General features: G+C 51.6%; 1 protein-coding gene across 5 annotated transcripts in view; it reads right to left on the reverse strand.

Moving 5' to 3' along the window:
- CABIN1 (calcineurin binding protein 1) overlaps positions 1-15,956 on the reverse strand; it is a 149,655-nt gene that overhangs the window by 114,292 nt on the left and 19,407 nt on the right. For all 5 annotated transcript variants that reach the window (XR_011441284.1, XM_023646723.2, XM_023646719.2 and 2 more), the window contains exons 8-16: positions 13,424-13,553; positions 11,802-11,951; positions 8,517-8,803; positions 7,282-7,450; positions 4,929-5,065; positions 4,136-4,353; positions 2,693-2,771; positions 1,908-2,095; positions 877-1,029 (exon numbers count right to left, since the gene is read on the reverse strand). Coding sequence is in view for 4 of the 5 variants with exons in the window: in XM_023646723.2 (XP_023502491.2) it covers positions 877-1,029; positions 1,908-2,095; positions 2,693-2,771; positions 4,136-4,353; positions 4,929-5,065; positions 7,282-7,450; positions 8,517-8,803; positions 11,802-11,951; positions 13,424-13,553 (1,511 nt within the window). In the remaining variant the exon portion in view is untranslated. The remainder of the gene's footprint in view (positions 1-876; positions 1,030-1,907; positions 2,096-2,692; positions 2,772-4,135; positions 4,354-4,928; positions 5,066-7,281; positions 7,451-8,516; positions 8,804-11,801; positions 11,952-13,423; positions 13,554-15,956) is intronic.

Below are 15,956 nucleotides of genomic sequence, written 5' to 3' on the forward strand. Positions count from 1 at the left end.
CACTCCCCCTGAATTTGGCCAGTGTTTGCATTTGTCAGACCCAGATGAGGAATACAAAATTAGACTCCTTCTTAATATATCACCGTTTACATTAAGCCAATAAAAATATATTTCTGTTAAGCTCAAGGCATTCAACTCTTTAAAAACCAAATTACCAAAAAAAAAACCCCAAAATACTACTCTGGAAACAGAGAGGTTCCAGAGAAGCATCTACCAAAATAGCTGGACAGCCTTGTGGTCATGGTTCGGCGAACCCCGGGCCAGAGGTTGGCACATGCCATTGACCCACAGAACCCTGTCCCCACAGGTGGTCCCCACAATGTAGGCAGGAGGGGCAACTCTTTCTTGGTCGTGCCCAGAAACAATTCTGTAAGAGTCTGAAGGCCACTTTCACTCAAAGTGGACACATCACAGACGTGGAACTGCAGCGGGGTCTGTGGCTGGGCAATGAGAACAGGATCAGGACCCCACAGAGCCTGGCATACGTGCCACACGCTGCTGACCCAGTCCCATGGCCAGACCAGCACCGGTCTGCCTCTGCTGGTGTTTCCCTCTAATTCCACTGGGGTTGCTAACACACGCAGCCCAGGGAGTTAAGCAATAATCACTTTAAATTGTGCCAGCACACGTGTCCACTCCTGCCACCTCCCATCTGGAAGAACTTTCCATCCTGGGGATGTCCCTGCAAGCCCAAGGGGCCCTTGTGTGCCAGAGTCGCCTCTCTCCAGCCCCTCCACCCTCCCCAGGAAGGAAGGAGCCATGCTCAGAATGTGGACTGCTCTTTTGGTCCTCAGGGACAGGTCAGGCCTGGTCTAACTGGTCCAACCCAGCACAAATCTTTGACCAAGAAAACACCATAAAAAAACTCCCACTCACCTCCTCCAGGGAAACTACTGAGTCGTTGTGGAGGTTGGGCAGACGGATGACGATGTCTCTCTGCTCAGCCCCTGCCTCCGCCTGGATGGCAGTGGAGCTCTGGAGCATTTCTGTGCAGATGTCATAGTTCTCCAGGGCCTGCTCCATGTCTCCCTGATCAGAGAAAAGCAGTCAAGAGACAGAGGCAGGACGGGACCTCGCTGTGCTATGCCAGGTGCCTCACCTTCCTCATCCCACTAGACTGTAGGCACTGTGAGGGCGGGCTTTTATCCAATTACTGCTATACTCCCTAAAAAGGTGCCTGGCACGTGGCTGGAGCTCAATAAGTATTTGCTGAATGAACGAATGAACGAATGACTGATTGGTTCACACCACAACTTTAAGGGGAGGTATCATTAACCCCATGTGGCAGGTAAGGACACTGAGAACACTTAAGCAAGGCCGAGTATCTTGTTCAAGATCATGAGCATTAGCTCATAAACGACAGAGCCAGGATTAGAACCTAGGCCTCTCCCAATTCTAGAACTGACTGTGGCACTCTTTTCTCATTCTATCACAGCACACTGGGTATCACCACATGCAAGGTGCTGAGTAACAGCCAGTCCACCCTGGCCTTTCGGAGCAGGCTCTGAGGGGAAGCTGTCCGAGAATTCACACAAACAGGTGATTAATTCCCTTCTAGAAAGCTCTACTTCCATTCATGGACTTGCTCAGGCTCTCGCAGGAAAACATAAGCAAAGGGTCAAGATCCCAAGGCAATCTTGAGTGGGGAGTTTCTAGGGGGCACAGGTGACCCATTCCAGGGTTCTGTAGTTGTGCTGATGTGCTTTGCAGACTGGTGGCCATGCTGGGATTTCTGAGATGCTGAAAATTCCCCAACACGTCCTGCTTCCTCACACGGTGCCGGGCAGGTGCCACATGTGCACACACACACACACACACACACAAACATCCTCAACAATGCATCCAGCTCTCTCCTGCCCTTTTGGGTGCCAGGGCATGCTCCCCAAGCAGCCGACAACAGAACCAACCTGCAGTGCTAGGAACCGAGCCTTCAACCAGTACACGCGGACCACAAACTCTAGCCAGCCATCCTCAAACAGGTCCCGCTGGGAGGAGGCAAATGACAGCTGCAGGAGGTCACCCAGGAAGTGAGTTCCCGGGAAATCAGGCCCAAACCTGCCATTCACCACACCAGCAGGGCAGTTCCGAGGAGACACTGAAAACCAATCAGGCCAGGACGAGTCAATTTCATGTAAAGTTCAAATGCCCTTCTGCTCCCCGCAGAGGTCACCCTCAGCCTTTGGCACCTGCCTCAGTGTCCATGAGTGCCCTGAGCCCCTCGGAGCCTTACAGCCCCCTGAGTGGCAGGCATCAGAGAAATCAGACAACTCAGGTGTAGATGCAGAGACCCTAAGAGCTGGAGGGCCTTCATTTTGCAGACTGAACTTTGAACATATCTTTATTCACTGGGTGGTGGTTTAAAAGTCAGAATGATCCACATCATCTGGGAAAATTACTGGGGACACATAAAGTGTCAAGTGATAACCTGAGAAAATTGAAACCCTACTTCTTTCGATCATGAGTAACAGAAAAGCAGGCAGATGGGGGCTCAGTTGCTGCTAACTACTTCTCAAGTGTCCAAGGGACTTCTCTAAGACCCTGGATTTTCCTGGCCTGACAAGCCAACCCAGGAAACATGCCCCTTGCAGATGTAAGTCTGAATTCCATGACTCAGCCTCCTCACTCCCGCTTCCTCCTGGCTACTGAGGGTTCAGAAAGTTACCCCTGCCACAGAACATAGAATGCCTCCTACCTGCAGAGCTTCTGCCCTTGGTCAGCAGCCACTGGTCCAGCTGGAGCTCCATGCAGGAGAGAGACATCAGCATCATGTCCTGCAGGACAGGCACCAGAAAGTCAGGAATGGAGTCACGAGTTGTCATCAAAGGGTGGCAGATGGAATGAAACTAAACTAAAATTTACTTTGATAAAAATATGATTCTACCTACTTTCTATCTTACCATTTCATAAAAGATAATCGACAGCTACTTGCCAGGAGGTAAAAGAGGTACATGGATCTACACTGGGACAAGACTTGGGAGGAGCTGGGACACCTGTCTTCAGTCCTGAGAGACTCCCCTATGGAAGAGGCAGCCCTGTCACCTCCCAAGTGCCAGTCCAGACACTGGATCCACACTAGAGCACTCAACCCTTAAAAGTGCCTGGGGTTAGCTATTGATCCCAGGACACACAAGAAAGCTAAGGCTTAGCGATAAGGAGGCACTAGTCGAGGGGGCACAGCAAGGAAATGACCAACCTGGCTTGTCTGGGGACCAAAGCCATGGCTCCTCCCACCACTCCACACTGCCCCCAGGGGAGCAGGCCCAATGGGCAGAAGCTTCCAGGAGGCAGTCCCCGAGGTGTTTCAGCAAAGGCTGCGTGGCCAGGGAGCACTGATTCACATGGCCCTAAGACCTGTCAACCTGAGCTCCTCCACCCTCTGTGCAGCCAGCCAGAAATACTACCTGGGTGAGCCCTGAAAGCCCCCGTGCTCCCTCCTCAGCACTCAGCCTTCCTCCTCCAATGGGACAAGGGGGCCGGAGCACCTGGATTCCCTTGAGCCTTGGGAGGCAGTGAGTGGAGGAGCCTGGGGTGCCGAGCACAGCAAGCAGGAGGGCTGAGTACAGTTTGGCCCCTTATTGCTGGAGGCCCCCCCAATCCCCTAAGCAACCCTACTCGGCCTCCGCACTTATGTTTTCTCACCTATTAAAAAAACTGGCAACAGTCCCTAGCCCCTTGAACACAGCTGAACCTTCCTTGTCCCCCAGCCTCTCTGCTGGCCTTCCTCCATCCCAGTAAACCATCCCTGTCCCAAGCCCTGGCGTTTGGGCCAGCCCTAGAAGCCCTCCCCATCTCATCCCCTCGCCTATACTCACAGCTCATCCTTCAGCTCTGCCTCCAGAACCTCCTACCCCACTGCTACCACCATGGCTCACCTGGCAAGAGCTTACTGACAGCCCTGAGCCCACTCTCACCCCCAAGTATATCCTCCACTCAGCCACCAGGGATCTTTCTAGGCACAAACCAGATCCTGTGACTTACTGCTTCAAAGCTCCCAGGTGCCCAGGTTCCAGGCCCACAAGTAGAGAGAGCCGAGTAGGTTCAATACAGCAGCAGCCCCACATCCACTGAAGGTGACTATGCCCCTCCCTGGTCCCAGTCTGATGCTGGCCCTTTCAAGGCCCCCCGCCCATCCAACCTTGATGTGCTTGTTGCTGCAGTCCCTCAGCAGTGGGTTGGGCAGGCTGGTGCTGTGCCTCCGCCAGCTGTGGTAGATGCTGAGCACGACCTCTGCCAGGCCTGGTGGCCACCTCAGCAAAAACTTGTGGCCCATGCCCTTCAGGTAGCGCATCATCAGCTCCAGGATGCCCCCATTGGTCAGGTTCTCCAGCAGGAACGCATGTACGTCCTGCTTCTCTGCCCAGGGAGGGAGAAACAACCTGACTTGAATGAAGGACCTCTCATGTCAGAGTCTCCTATTTTCTTCGGAAGAGGAGAGAGGAAAGCAATAGCAGGGGCAGGGAGGGGGCAGAGGCAGAAGAGAGCCTGTGTCCTCCCACTACAGGGTAGTGCCGAGGTCAGGCTGCTGGCTTCTAATCCTAGCTCCAGCCCTCACCAGCTCTGAGCAAGCCTCTCTGAATCCTCCAAGTGATGTCGTGTGCACTGAGTGAGACCATGAGCAAAAAACACAAGCATAATAACTGGCACACAAACACGCAACAGTTGTGTCGGGTGCATCTGACCTGCAAAGCCAAGCCTCTGGGTCTGGCCTGAAGCACACGTCCTTCAGGCACCACAGTCAAGTATGAGCGTGGACGTTTCAGCAGACCTCCCAACTGACCATGGAGCTCATGCCCAAGAAAAATCCAGGCAGCCTCCTGACCACACTTTTAAACACCAGAACCATTCTCACAGAATAAAACCTAGGCAGGTCATAGCATAATGGGAGGAAGAGTTCCCAACAGTGAATCATCACATTGCTGGATTCCTACCAGATTCCATGAACGTGGCAGAGTCGAATGACAGTCTATGAGGCCCAACACTTGGGAAGCTTTCCAGTTTGGCTTCTGACTGGACTTCGTAGTTATTAAAGGGGTCATCTTCCTCCTCAGGGTCCAGCTTTCTTAGCCTGCATGAAATACACCAGAGTCACAAAAAGCCACACCACACATTCTGACACAGCATCTGAATTCTTCCTATTAGAGAAACGAAATTTGAGCCAGGCAGAAGAAAACCAGAGTAAGTGAGCAGCAGGGTCTAGAACCCAGGCCTCCAAGAGACTCTGCCTCTCTCCAGGCCCTTGTCAGCTGGCATCTGGTCTGTACGCTCACTTGTTCATTCATTCCATCAACAGGCGATCACTAAGCATTGGCATGTGCCAAGTACCAGAATCAGTCATAAGTGTGGCAGACTCTGCCCACGGTAGCCTTATCTTCTAATGGGAGAGACAGACAATAAACAGATACACAACAACAAAGAACCCAAATAGGGACCAACCACGACAGAGTGCTTGTCACAAGGGACCTCCTTTAGAGAGCAGAGTCAGGAAGGTCACTCAGAGGGGGTGATGTTCATAATGACAGTGGAGAAGGGTAAGGGGCAGGCCATGCAAAGTAGCAGGACAAGGACAGGTACAGAGGCACAGGCCAGAAGAGCACCTGGTATGTTCTAACACCTGAGAGGAGCCTAGTGAGTAAGGAGGAAGGTAGGGGGGTGTGGAGTATGGAGGCACATTGGGCCCTTCTGAGCCGGGTCCCTCTATGGCTCCTCACAGAGCTGGACCTGGGAGGTCTCTCCCAGCAGGCACCATTCTTCCAAACTCCTCCGAAGACCATGGTTTAGCGTCCTTGTAGCTCTCCCTCAACCAAGCAGCCCTGCAGCACAAACACTCAGGGCACTTTTCAATGTCTTCATTCACTGACTGCACATACCCCCAGGGTGACTACTCCAGGCAAGCAGTCACATTGCTCTTGCTTGACTATTCGAAGATGTGAAAACTACACAGGATCCAACACTTAAAGTTAAAAAAAGAAGGCAGAAACCATTCCACATAAAGGGGGGCTGGGAACAAGACCTTGAGGTGGGATGGCAGGGCTGAGGGGAAGATGGGGAAATGGGTCACTCAGACCTCTTGGCATCATCAACCACAGCATGTTCCTGCAGCTCTCCCCGCTGGAAGGGAAACCTGGTCCTGGTCCTGTGCCTTAGGAGGGATTTATCAGAGAGGACTGCATGCTCTACTCACTGAGAACAACCTCGATCTCTAAGCATTTCATTTTCACCACAGAAAGACAGAAAGGCAACAAATTAGGAAAATTGGAATCTTGCCACAAAACGGATTTACAATCCACCTAAAGCTTCTGGCTCCTCCTCCTCCACTTGGGTATCGTCACCACTGAAAAAAACTGTCATGAGCCAAAACACCAGTTGAAGACTTCTGGGCAAAGATATACATTGAACACACATGGTTACCTCCCAAACTCCACTCCAGGAACCATGAAGGTATAAAAAGGTATAAAGTCTCAAAGATACAGGGGATGGGAGAGGAAGCCCCAGCAGATAAGAAATGTGCCCACCAAATGTTAGAAGGCAGAAAGACGGACTAGCGGAAACCAAATGGCTTTCTCCACTTAGCTAAGGGCAGAGGAAGGGGAGCATCAAGATGTCCATTCATTGACACCATAAACCCTGGGAAAGCTCAGAAAATGAGTGCCCTGGAGCCTCTGAAGGAGGTGAGAAGGCAAGGATGAAAAGCGGGAGGGCTCGTGAAAATCTACGAAAGGAACATTAGGGCCCAGGACCCCCAGCTGTGGTTCTCCTCCTGAGGCTTCTCTGAGGAACACCAACAACCAGTGAAACCAACGAACATTTACGGGATCGTCCTCCACCTTCTCAGAATTCCAGGGAATCCGTCTAAGCTTGGAGAAACCAAGCAGGTACTGTCCCTGAAAGCAGGAGGGGGGCCCCTTCTGCAGGGTTTCCCAGTGTCAGCATCCAAGAAGCAGCGGCCCCAGGCCACCCAGCAAGTGGTTGTCTGTGAGAGCACAGGGACATGAGCATGTCACTCCAGCTCCAGGATCCATTCATCACCTGAGGGTACAGGAAGTGCCTGGTCCTCGAAAGATGCACAGGTCATGGTTCCTGCCTTCAGGAAGTTCAGAAGCAGGAGAGGCGAGAAAAGGCCAAGATCCCCATCCAGTGAGATCTGTGCTTCACCCGTTTGCACAGATGTCATGGGAAATAAGGATGTACCAGAGGAGAGGGTGGCAAGAGAATGAGAAACGTTATTGGTGGTGTAGGCTGGAGGTTCATGTGTTTGCAAATCAGAAAAAGTGTGCACAGTACCTGGACGGCAAGAACTTCATAAGAAGCTCCTGGAAGTCGACTTTCTCTTCTTTTTTGCACTTAGTGTTTCGGACGCGGGCAGATCGCCGCTTTGCCGTCTCTCCACTCTCTTCTGAAATCTTCTTCCGCTTTACTCCTTTCTTGGATTTATCTCCCCCAGAAACATCGCCTTCACAAAGAGTGCAAATTGAAATCTTACGGGGAAGGGCATAAGAAAATGCACCACACAGGCACGTCAGTCCCCCTCTTTTATAAGTCTACCGGCACGTTTAATCTTTGACATTCAAGATGTCTCCCATCTCTTTAACCACAACGACTCCTGAGTAAAGTTAATTTCAATCCACCTAACTCTTGCATCTTTCTCGAATTCACAGAACCCACAAGCCAGATCTCAAGACTGCTTTCCATAGCTACAGAACACCAGGGACTCACAGTCACACATTCACAGCTGGCCGGCTCCGAGAGCCTCTGGGGCCTCAGTGTTGTACCTGGTATGGGACAGAGCAAGTGGCAGCAACACTGACTCTATCCGTCACCCAGGACCCTGTGAGCACCCAATGACATGATGTGGGCAAGAGAACTATGTGAATTATCTTGAGAGCAGAGCAGTGTCACATATGATTAAGTACAAAAGTTAGAAACAATCACATACATGCTCATTCAGAAACTTTTTAACAGCCAGATATTCTTTTCTCAGTGACACAGAAATCAAGAAAAGGCGTGGGAACTTTGTCTGACATTTTTTACAACTCCAACAATAACAAAAATCAATAAAACCATTCAAAAATATACTACCACATACGGTGCTAACTTTGCTGACTGTTTTTTAAGGCCAAAGAACTCAGGATATCAGTGCACAGCAGTGCTGGGTGCTGTGGCATGTGGCCAGCAACAGAGCAAAACCAGCAGAGGGACCTGCCAGCTCCCACACCACAGACAGGAAGAGTGCCCTGTAGGCCAGGACTTATCAGCCGGTGCTGAGTAGTCCCAAGGAGCTGTACCCCTGAGCCCCCACCCCTTCCCTGTGGGGGCTTCATTACTAAAGTGGCCCTGACGAGTGGCAGCCCCATGAGCAGCCTAAGACACTTCCCTGTGGGGCCGGGGGCTCTTACTTAAACCTCAAGCCAAGAGCATGAGCAGGACCTATCCCTCTGGAGAGGCCAGGGCACCCCAACACTCACTTCTGCTCAGCAAACAGGGTGTCCCCAGAAGCTGACCCCAGGAGGCCTGCTCACCTGCAGGAATGCCTGTCTCCAGCAGGCTGGGACTGTGCAGTGGGAAACTGGCTGTGGCCACGGGGGCATAGGAGAGCACCGGCTCCGCCACAGGCACAGTCGTTTTGGCACTGACAGGGCTCGGCTGGATCACGCTGACAGGTGCCACCACCACAGAGGACACCAGAGGCTGGCTGGGGTCCTGGTAGTCAGACAGGTCGATCTTCTTGCCAAGGCTGGGCCGTGGGGGCTCACAGGTGGTGAGGTGGTTGTACATGGCCAACAAACTTTCTCCGAGGCACTTCCAACTGCAAGGAGAGGGTCCCTGCATCTGCTCAGCACCCCATCATAGGGGAGTCCAAGCACAGGCCAGTTGGCCCGTAGACACACAGCAGAGCTAGCCCAGGGCTGCCATCTCCACGAGGGTGGGGGAGGGTCAGTTTTGTCATTGTCATTACTGACAGTCTTGAGTCTAACACAGCTGAGGTGGAGCAGCCAGAGCAGGAGCAGGAGCAGGGGCTGCACACCCTCTCCCTCCCTGGCAGAAGCCCTGAAGCATCTCAGCCTCAGGCACCTTCAGACTCAACCAGGCAGGCATGAAAACCATTGACTCAATTCAAAAACCCCTCCCCACAAAGCCGAATCTTTAAAACATCTGTGGCATTTCTCTGCTGCCACTAATCTGGTTTTTGGGAGAAGGGCTGCTAAGAGGGACATGGTCTAAAGGGGCCTTGGACAGGGACCGTAAGTAGCAGCATCTCAGTGGGTCCCCATTTGAGCCGGGGCCTGCTGGATAGCAAACCAAGACTGTTGCATGTTTTGTTATGTGGTATGTTGTGGTGTGCTTGTGTTATATGTTGGGTTGTGGTCAGGTCTAGCATGTGTTAAGTTGCATGTCACATTTATGTTTTATTATGGGTATGGTGTGTTGTGTGTTGTTATGGTGTAGCCTATGTTCTATTGTATGTTGTGTGGTACATGGTGTACTGTGCATGTGTTTTAATATTGTGTGGTGTGTTGTATCATATGCTGTCTGTTGTTTCATGTTTTGTAGTATATTATGTTGTGTGTTATGCTGTGTTGTGGGATGATATGGCGTGGCATGATATATCCATCTATCCATCCTTGAATGGCTTCCCACACCCTCAAGCTAAAAACCAAATCTTCATGGTGCTGCACCACCAGGCCCAGCCAAATGGCCCAGCCTCGTCTCATACCTCCCCCTGTACTCTCATCATGCTAGCCTTTTTTCTTTTGTTTGTTCTGCCAACAAAATCACACTCCTGCATACCATATGACCTTCACATAGGGTTCCCTCTGCCCAGAAACAATGCCTCTACCCATGCCCCAGCCCCTCGACCTGGTCAATGCCCACTCCTCCAGACCCCCAGAGCAGTGTGGACCCCATTATAAGCTCCCCCAGTGCTGTGCTTCTCTCCAAAGGGTGGCCACCAGCTTGGGGCATGTGATCCTCCTTCTGGGGGACTGACTACCCCAGGGATCAATCAATTTAGACTGGGGGACTGACTACCCCCAGCGAGAGACCAGACCCCACCACTGAGCCCTCACTGCATGTCGGCATGAAGCTAGTAGTAAATGTATGCAAGGAATAAAAGGACAGTGCTTCAAAATCCAAAATCTAACCAAGTGAAGGCTCCTAGGACTGGAAGGGATTTCTTACCTATTTTCTCCTGCCTTCAGTAAGGGTTACATTCAGACAGGAAGAATCTGCTCGCCAGCTGTGTGTGTCAGATGCCTTAAACACACCTTCATTTTCTAGTGCCTTGCTCATGCCTAGTGGGCAGTGAACAGACCCAGAGGGCAGCAAACTGTGGCTCATGGCCTGCTTTGTATAGCCCACAAGCTAAGAATGGTTTTACATTTTTAAAGGGTTGTTAAAAAAACACACACACAAAGAAGAATATACAACAGAGATGGTACCTGGGCCATAAACCTACAGCACTGACCATCTGGCCTTTTACAGGAAAAGTGTGCCTAGCCCTGGAGTGGATGGTGGTTATTTTACAGGCCACACACCCTTTGTTCCCAGAGAGGGAATCTCTACACTCTTCCTCTGATAACTCAGTCCCATACCTAACCACCAAGCAACACTGCCTTCAGCCGATCCTATCTCCCTCAGGCTTCCACTTGGCCTTCACCCTGTGCTACGGAGGGTGGCCGTGAGGCCAGTTTACAGCTTCTCTTCTTCAGTCACATCGCCACCGTCGCTTGGATCATCCTCAGGCCTTTCGCTCCTTCACTGTAAGAGGGAGGCACCCAGCGCCCTTCCAAAATCCTCAACCCTATTGGTTGGGGGGCCCACACTCAGACAGGATGGGGCTCCTGACCCAGCTGACAAAACAACAGGAAGGGCACCTGACGTGAGTCTGAGAGCAGCCCAGAGAACAGCCCCGTCTTCCTGTCTCAGCCCACGGTGGGGAAGATATTCCTGGGAAACTCAGCATGAGCGAACGGACAACAGGAGAACAATATGGAGCACAGCCAGCTCTTCCTGACTGTGAGCTGAGTGCTGGCCCCCATGTGTTCTACTGAACTATCATGACGACCTTACAAAAGAGGGATGTTGTACTCCCTTTTTTAGGGAGTGGCATATAATGACCCAGCTCTGTCTGATCCAGGGCGGCAGCTGCAGAGCACTATGTGACAATGCCTCTGAGTATGAGAAAGGGGAAGGAATGCTGCTGCCAAATCTTTAAAGATTCAAGACTCAATGTCAGAATTTTAAAAACAGAAACTGCACACCAGATCTCACTAAGAGTCTGAATTACCCGAACTCCAGAGGGCTGCCAATACCAGCTTGCCCTTCCTGTGAGGGGAAGCTCCCAGGAGCTGTGAGACTCACAAGGGCTATGCAGAGGCCCAGCTTCCTGGGCACCCCATGCGGTCCTGGAGGGAGAGCATGAACTCGAGCGCAGGGAAGCCCAGAACTGGAATCAGTTCCAGGCTCCCATTCACTGTGTGACTGCTCTGAACCTGGTTTCCTCCTGTCAGTTGCTTGGCAAATGTTAGTTCCTCTTCCCCCTGGGTAGGGCAGACTGAGGGGGTGCTAACAGGAATGGGGTAGGTAGCTGGGGTCAAGAACACACAGCAAAGAGGGATTCAGACTGGATGTACTTGGCAGAGGCCTTCTTAGCAGTCAACAAGTAAGTGCACGCCTCCAGCCATCTACTGAACACGCATCCAGCTCCCACCCATGCCACCAGCCCAGGGTCAGGCCTCGGGGTCTCTCGGGGTCTGCAGGGCCCACTGGCCGACCCAGCATCCCCAGAGACCCAGACTACCTACGTGAAGAAGGGGATGGGCTGCACCAGCTTCAGGTCTGGCTCCTTCTCCCGCACAGTCAGTGCCTGCCTCTTCTTCCGCAGCCCCAAGGCCTCGTCCACGATGGCCTGTGTCTCAGCTGCGCTCACGGACACATCATGAATCGACATGTCACTAACAGCATAAAACAAGGAGAAATTACTATGTTAAAAACTAGAGCTGAGGCTTAAATTTTATAGACGGGATACAGTTAAGTTAACACCCTTTAATCTATATTAATTCTTCTTACAAATAAAATAACCACTTGAGTCTGGCCTTGAAAGGGCAATAATTAGCATTCTTAATGCACACATATACTAGAAATGACTAATATCCTTTGTTCCTTCTATAATTCAAAATTGAGCAAAGGGTTTTCATGTGTATTAATAGTATTTTAATAATGTCAGAAAAACCACAGAAAAATAAAATCTTGCTCTCAATTATTTACAGAAAATTTTTAAAGAATTTAACTAACCCATCCTGCCCATCCCAACAAAATGTTACCAGACCAGGCAAGCTCACCAAAGTCTATGGTGTCCCCAAACTACAGAAACGGCGGGGGCTTTGAAGCCTCAGGTGCCCTCGCACAGACACAGCTCTGTCTGAGGTGGCCCAGCAGTTCCTGCCCTCCTGCCCAGAGTGCCCTGATGCCTCCCAACATGGCTCCACAGAGTCACTCGCTTATGGTCTCACATATCTGTTTTGTCTATCTCTCCAAAGAAGGTTAGTTCCTTCAGGACAGATATGAACAAGAGGCATAGTCTTACAAAGGACAGACACAGAGGTAAGTAACCACTAATTCCCCAACAGGTGAGTTCCAGGGGCCAAGGAAACACCAGACCGCAGAGGAGTTGGTTTAGCTGGAAGGTTCAGGGAGGGTGGCAGCCAGAGTTGGGAAAGCTGCCAAGAGGTGACCTGGGAGCTGGAACACAAAAAAAGGAGCAATGGCATGACAGGTGGAGTGGTGGGAAGAGGGCATTCCAGGTGACGGCACAGTGGGAGCCAGAGTGCACAATGGGGCCAGGCCTGGAATCTGCCAGGGACCGGGGGCAGCTCTTCTCCTGTGGAAGGGAGAAGCAGGAGGCGAGGAGAAGAACTAAGCGGGGGGGGGGGGGGTGGGGGGGGGGGGGGAAGGTCAGACAATAAAGGACCTCCTGGGTGATGCTCCTGAACATGAGCTTCATCCTGGAGGCAAGGCATGGGTGGCACAGGGTCAAAGTCGTGTTTGGGACAGTGAGCTTGGGCAGCACTGGGAGCAAACCCCTGGAAAGGGGAATGGCGAGTGGCAAGTGGCAAGGTGGGTAGCAGACTGCTGCAAGCATCCAGAGGAGAGCTAGTGAATGCCAAGAGCCAGGCAGGGCAGTGGGAAATGAGGCAGCAGACAGCCAAGGAGGCATCACCAAGATCAGGCACACAGCTGAGTAATAAAGAAGGCAGATGAAAGCCAGTTCCCAGATGAGGGGGTGCAGCAGGGGAGGAAATGCAGGGACTCCTCCACCAGGAGATCAGGACCTGAGAGAACAAGGTGCACACGCCTTCTGACAGTCACCAACCACACGGGGGCAGGGAGTGTGTGCAGGCCCAGCACGGGAAGAGGCAGGACCCACCATTTGAGGAACATTCGGAGAGAGTCCTTCCTGAGACAAGGCTGCTCCTCAAAGATCTTCTCCTTGAGAACCAGCCCTTTGCTGTACCGGCAATCTTTCTCCAAAGCTTTGCAGATGAAGTACAGACATGCTGGCGGGGAAAGAAACAGTATGACTTCTGAGTGTGCACTCTAAACCTCCAGCCTTGCCAGCTAACACCAAGGAAATGTGCCCACTCCAGAATCAAAGAAATGCATGGTAAACAATAACAAGACACCACTGTAACTGATTCAACCAGGAAAGATTTCTGTAAGTACCACTACCCACCGTAGACAGGGCAAACCCAAACGCTACCAGCGGAGGGCAGGCTGCACGACCTTTCTGGAGAACCACAGGCATTACACACAGACACTTCTGACCCAATAATCCACTTCTAGGAATTGCTGCAAAAAACCTACAGGTCTCACAGTGATTAGCTATTGACTAATTGGAAGAGCCTTCAAAAAATCAGGAAACCACTCAGTGCCCACCATATGGCCCAGTAAGAAGGTTTCCCCGATCCCCACACTGGGTTACTGAGCAGCCACTGTACAGACAGTTGAAGGGTGTGCTTACTGACCAGAAGGAAGACCACAAGACAGCCTGGGGAAGAGGTGGGGGACCAAACAGGCCATATGGTGTGACTCCAGATGTACACAGAAGACTGGCTTCTATTCCTTTTGCCTACCTGTATTTTCCAATTTTTCTCCTTTTCTTTTTCTTTTTCTTTAAAAAAAAAGTTCTTTAAAAAAAAAACAAAGTTAATGCCTGCAGTTGAAGACATGGACCTCATTCATGTCAATAAATGAGCCTTCTCAAATTAATAACATGGAGAGCACATGCCAACTCTGGCTCCTCCAGGAGTGAGACGGTAACAGGGAAACTAATGCACAGAGAAAAATGGGACAGTGTGGATGCACGAGGCAGAGCCAGAACATGAATTATGAAAGCCTTTAGTATTGGCAAGTGGCAAGAGCCCCTGACAAAGGTGGCTGCTCTGAGTCCCCAGCAGGCTTGGTGCTGCCAGGCACGTCACAGGTGATGTGAACACACGGGGAAACGACACAGTGCAGCAGAGTGCCAGCTCCACTCTGCCCAGGCACACACCATTACTGTGCCCTACCCCACTTCTAAGTGTGGGTGCAAGTCACTCCTCTCAAGAATAACCAGAAAAAGAAGGAGCCAGGGGTGAGGAGGAAGGAAAGCCAGAGCAGAATAGAGATTCAGGCACGGAAGCTTTGGGAAAGAGAAAGCAGCAGTGTCCTCCTAGTGTGCTATGCGGGAGAGAACAGAGCCTGGTCACAAGGCTCTGCAGGGACCGCATGCCCAAGGCACAGGAAGACTGTGCAACCCGTGAGCAGGGAGGGCGCGGCAGTCTCAGCGCTGGCCCAGTAAGCTGCTACTGAATGGCTAGGGAGGTGGCCCAGAGGTTCCTGCCTCACACAAACAAAGTCATAGCTTCTCTGGGACCACAGGGGACAAGAGAGTGGCCATTAGAGACTTCCAGAGAGAAAAGCAGGGAGGCGCTGAGCATTTGGATGAAGCTCGTTCTCGGCAGGCATTTTAGCGGCAGTAAAGCTCACCACGCTAGGTGCACCACACAACACTTCAGCGGAGAGAAGGCATGAACCCCAGGCCTTCTCATGAACCCCTGCCCACTCACCTCAAACGTGAACGTGACACTGGGTGTCAATTTAACAGGCTGCTTTTACTTCTGGGTTTAGATGAGTGTAAAATCTATCAGGACTCTCAAAGATATATGCATCAGCCCAATCCCCAAACCTGTTTTTCCCACAAGGACATAAGTTTCCCAAGCACAGTTTCTCCTATCATGAGAGAGGGGTGCAGAGAACTAAATCAGGTGGCCAGGGAAAGAATGCTGAACACAAGACTGTCCACCTCAAGGTGGCACTCGAACTGTGGGAAGAGTGTCCAAGAAGAGACTAACAGCCTCTGGAAGAAGACGCTGCTAGAGACAAAACAGTGCCCCACAGGGACTATCATATTCTGCTGGTAGGAGTGAAAACTCGGGCAACCAACAGAGCAAGTGCCTACACAGTGGAGGAAGTGTATAGAACGTTCACAGCAGCATGATGCAAGAGCCCAAGCCTGGAAAGAACCCAGAAGGGCAGCGCAGAATGGCCAGACGTGTAGATGCACACAGCAGACCACGCTGCCATGAGAGAACCCAGAGACTGCCACACCCTGCACAGCTGCACTCAGAGAGGACGGCCACAGCCAGGGTGCCAGGCCGAGAAGAGCACATGCCACCAGCTGACACCACCCAGAGGAGGCTCGACAACGACAACAGGCAGAGCTCATCTCTTGTGACACAAGGGAGCAATCAAGGTCACCTCAGGGGGTGGTAATGACTGGAACAGGACCCAAAGCAGCCTGCCTGTGGGCTCTGCAAGTGTTCCGTACATCTTGACTTGTACAAAGCGATGGATCTCAAACTTGTGCACTTTATTGTGTATATACTTTACCTCAATTAAAAAGATTTAACAAGTGGTTA

The sequence above is a fragment of the Equus caballus genome, chromosome 8 (assembly GCF_041296265.1).
Source record: "Equus caballus isolate H_3958 breed thoroughbred chromosome 8, TB-T2T, whole genome shotgun sequence".
NCBI lineage: Eukaryota > Metazoa > Chordata > Mammalia > Perissodactyla > Equidae > Equus > Equus caballus.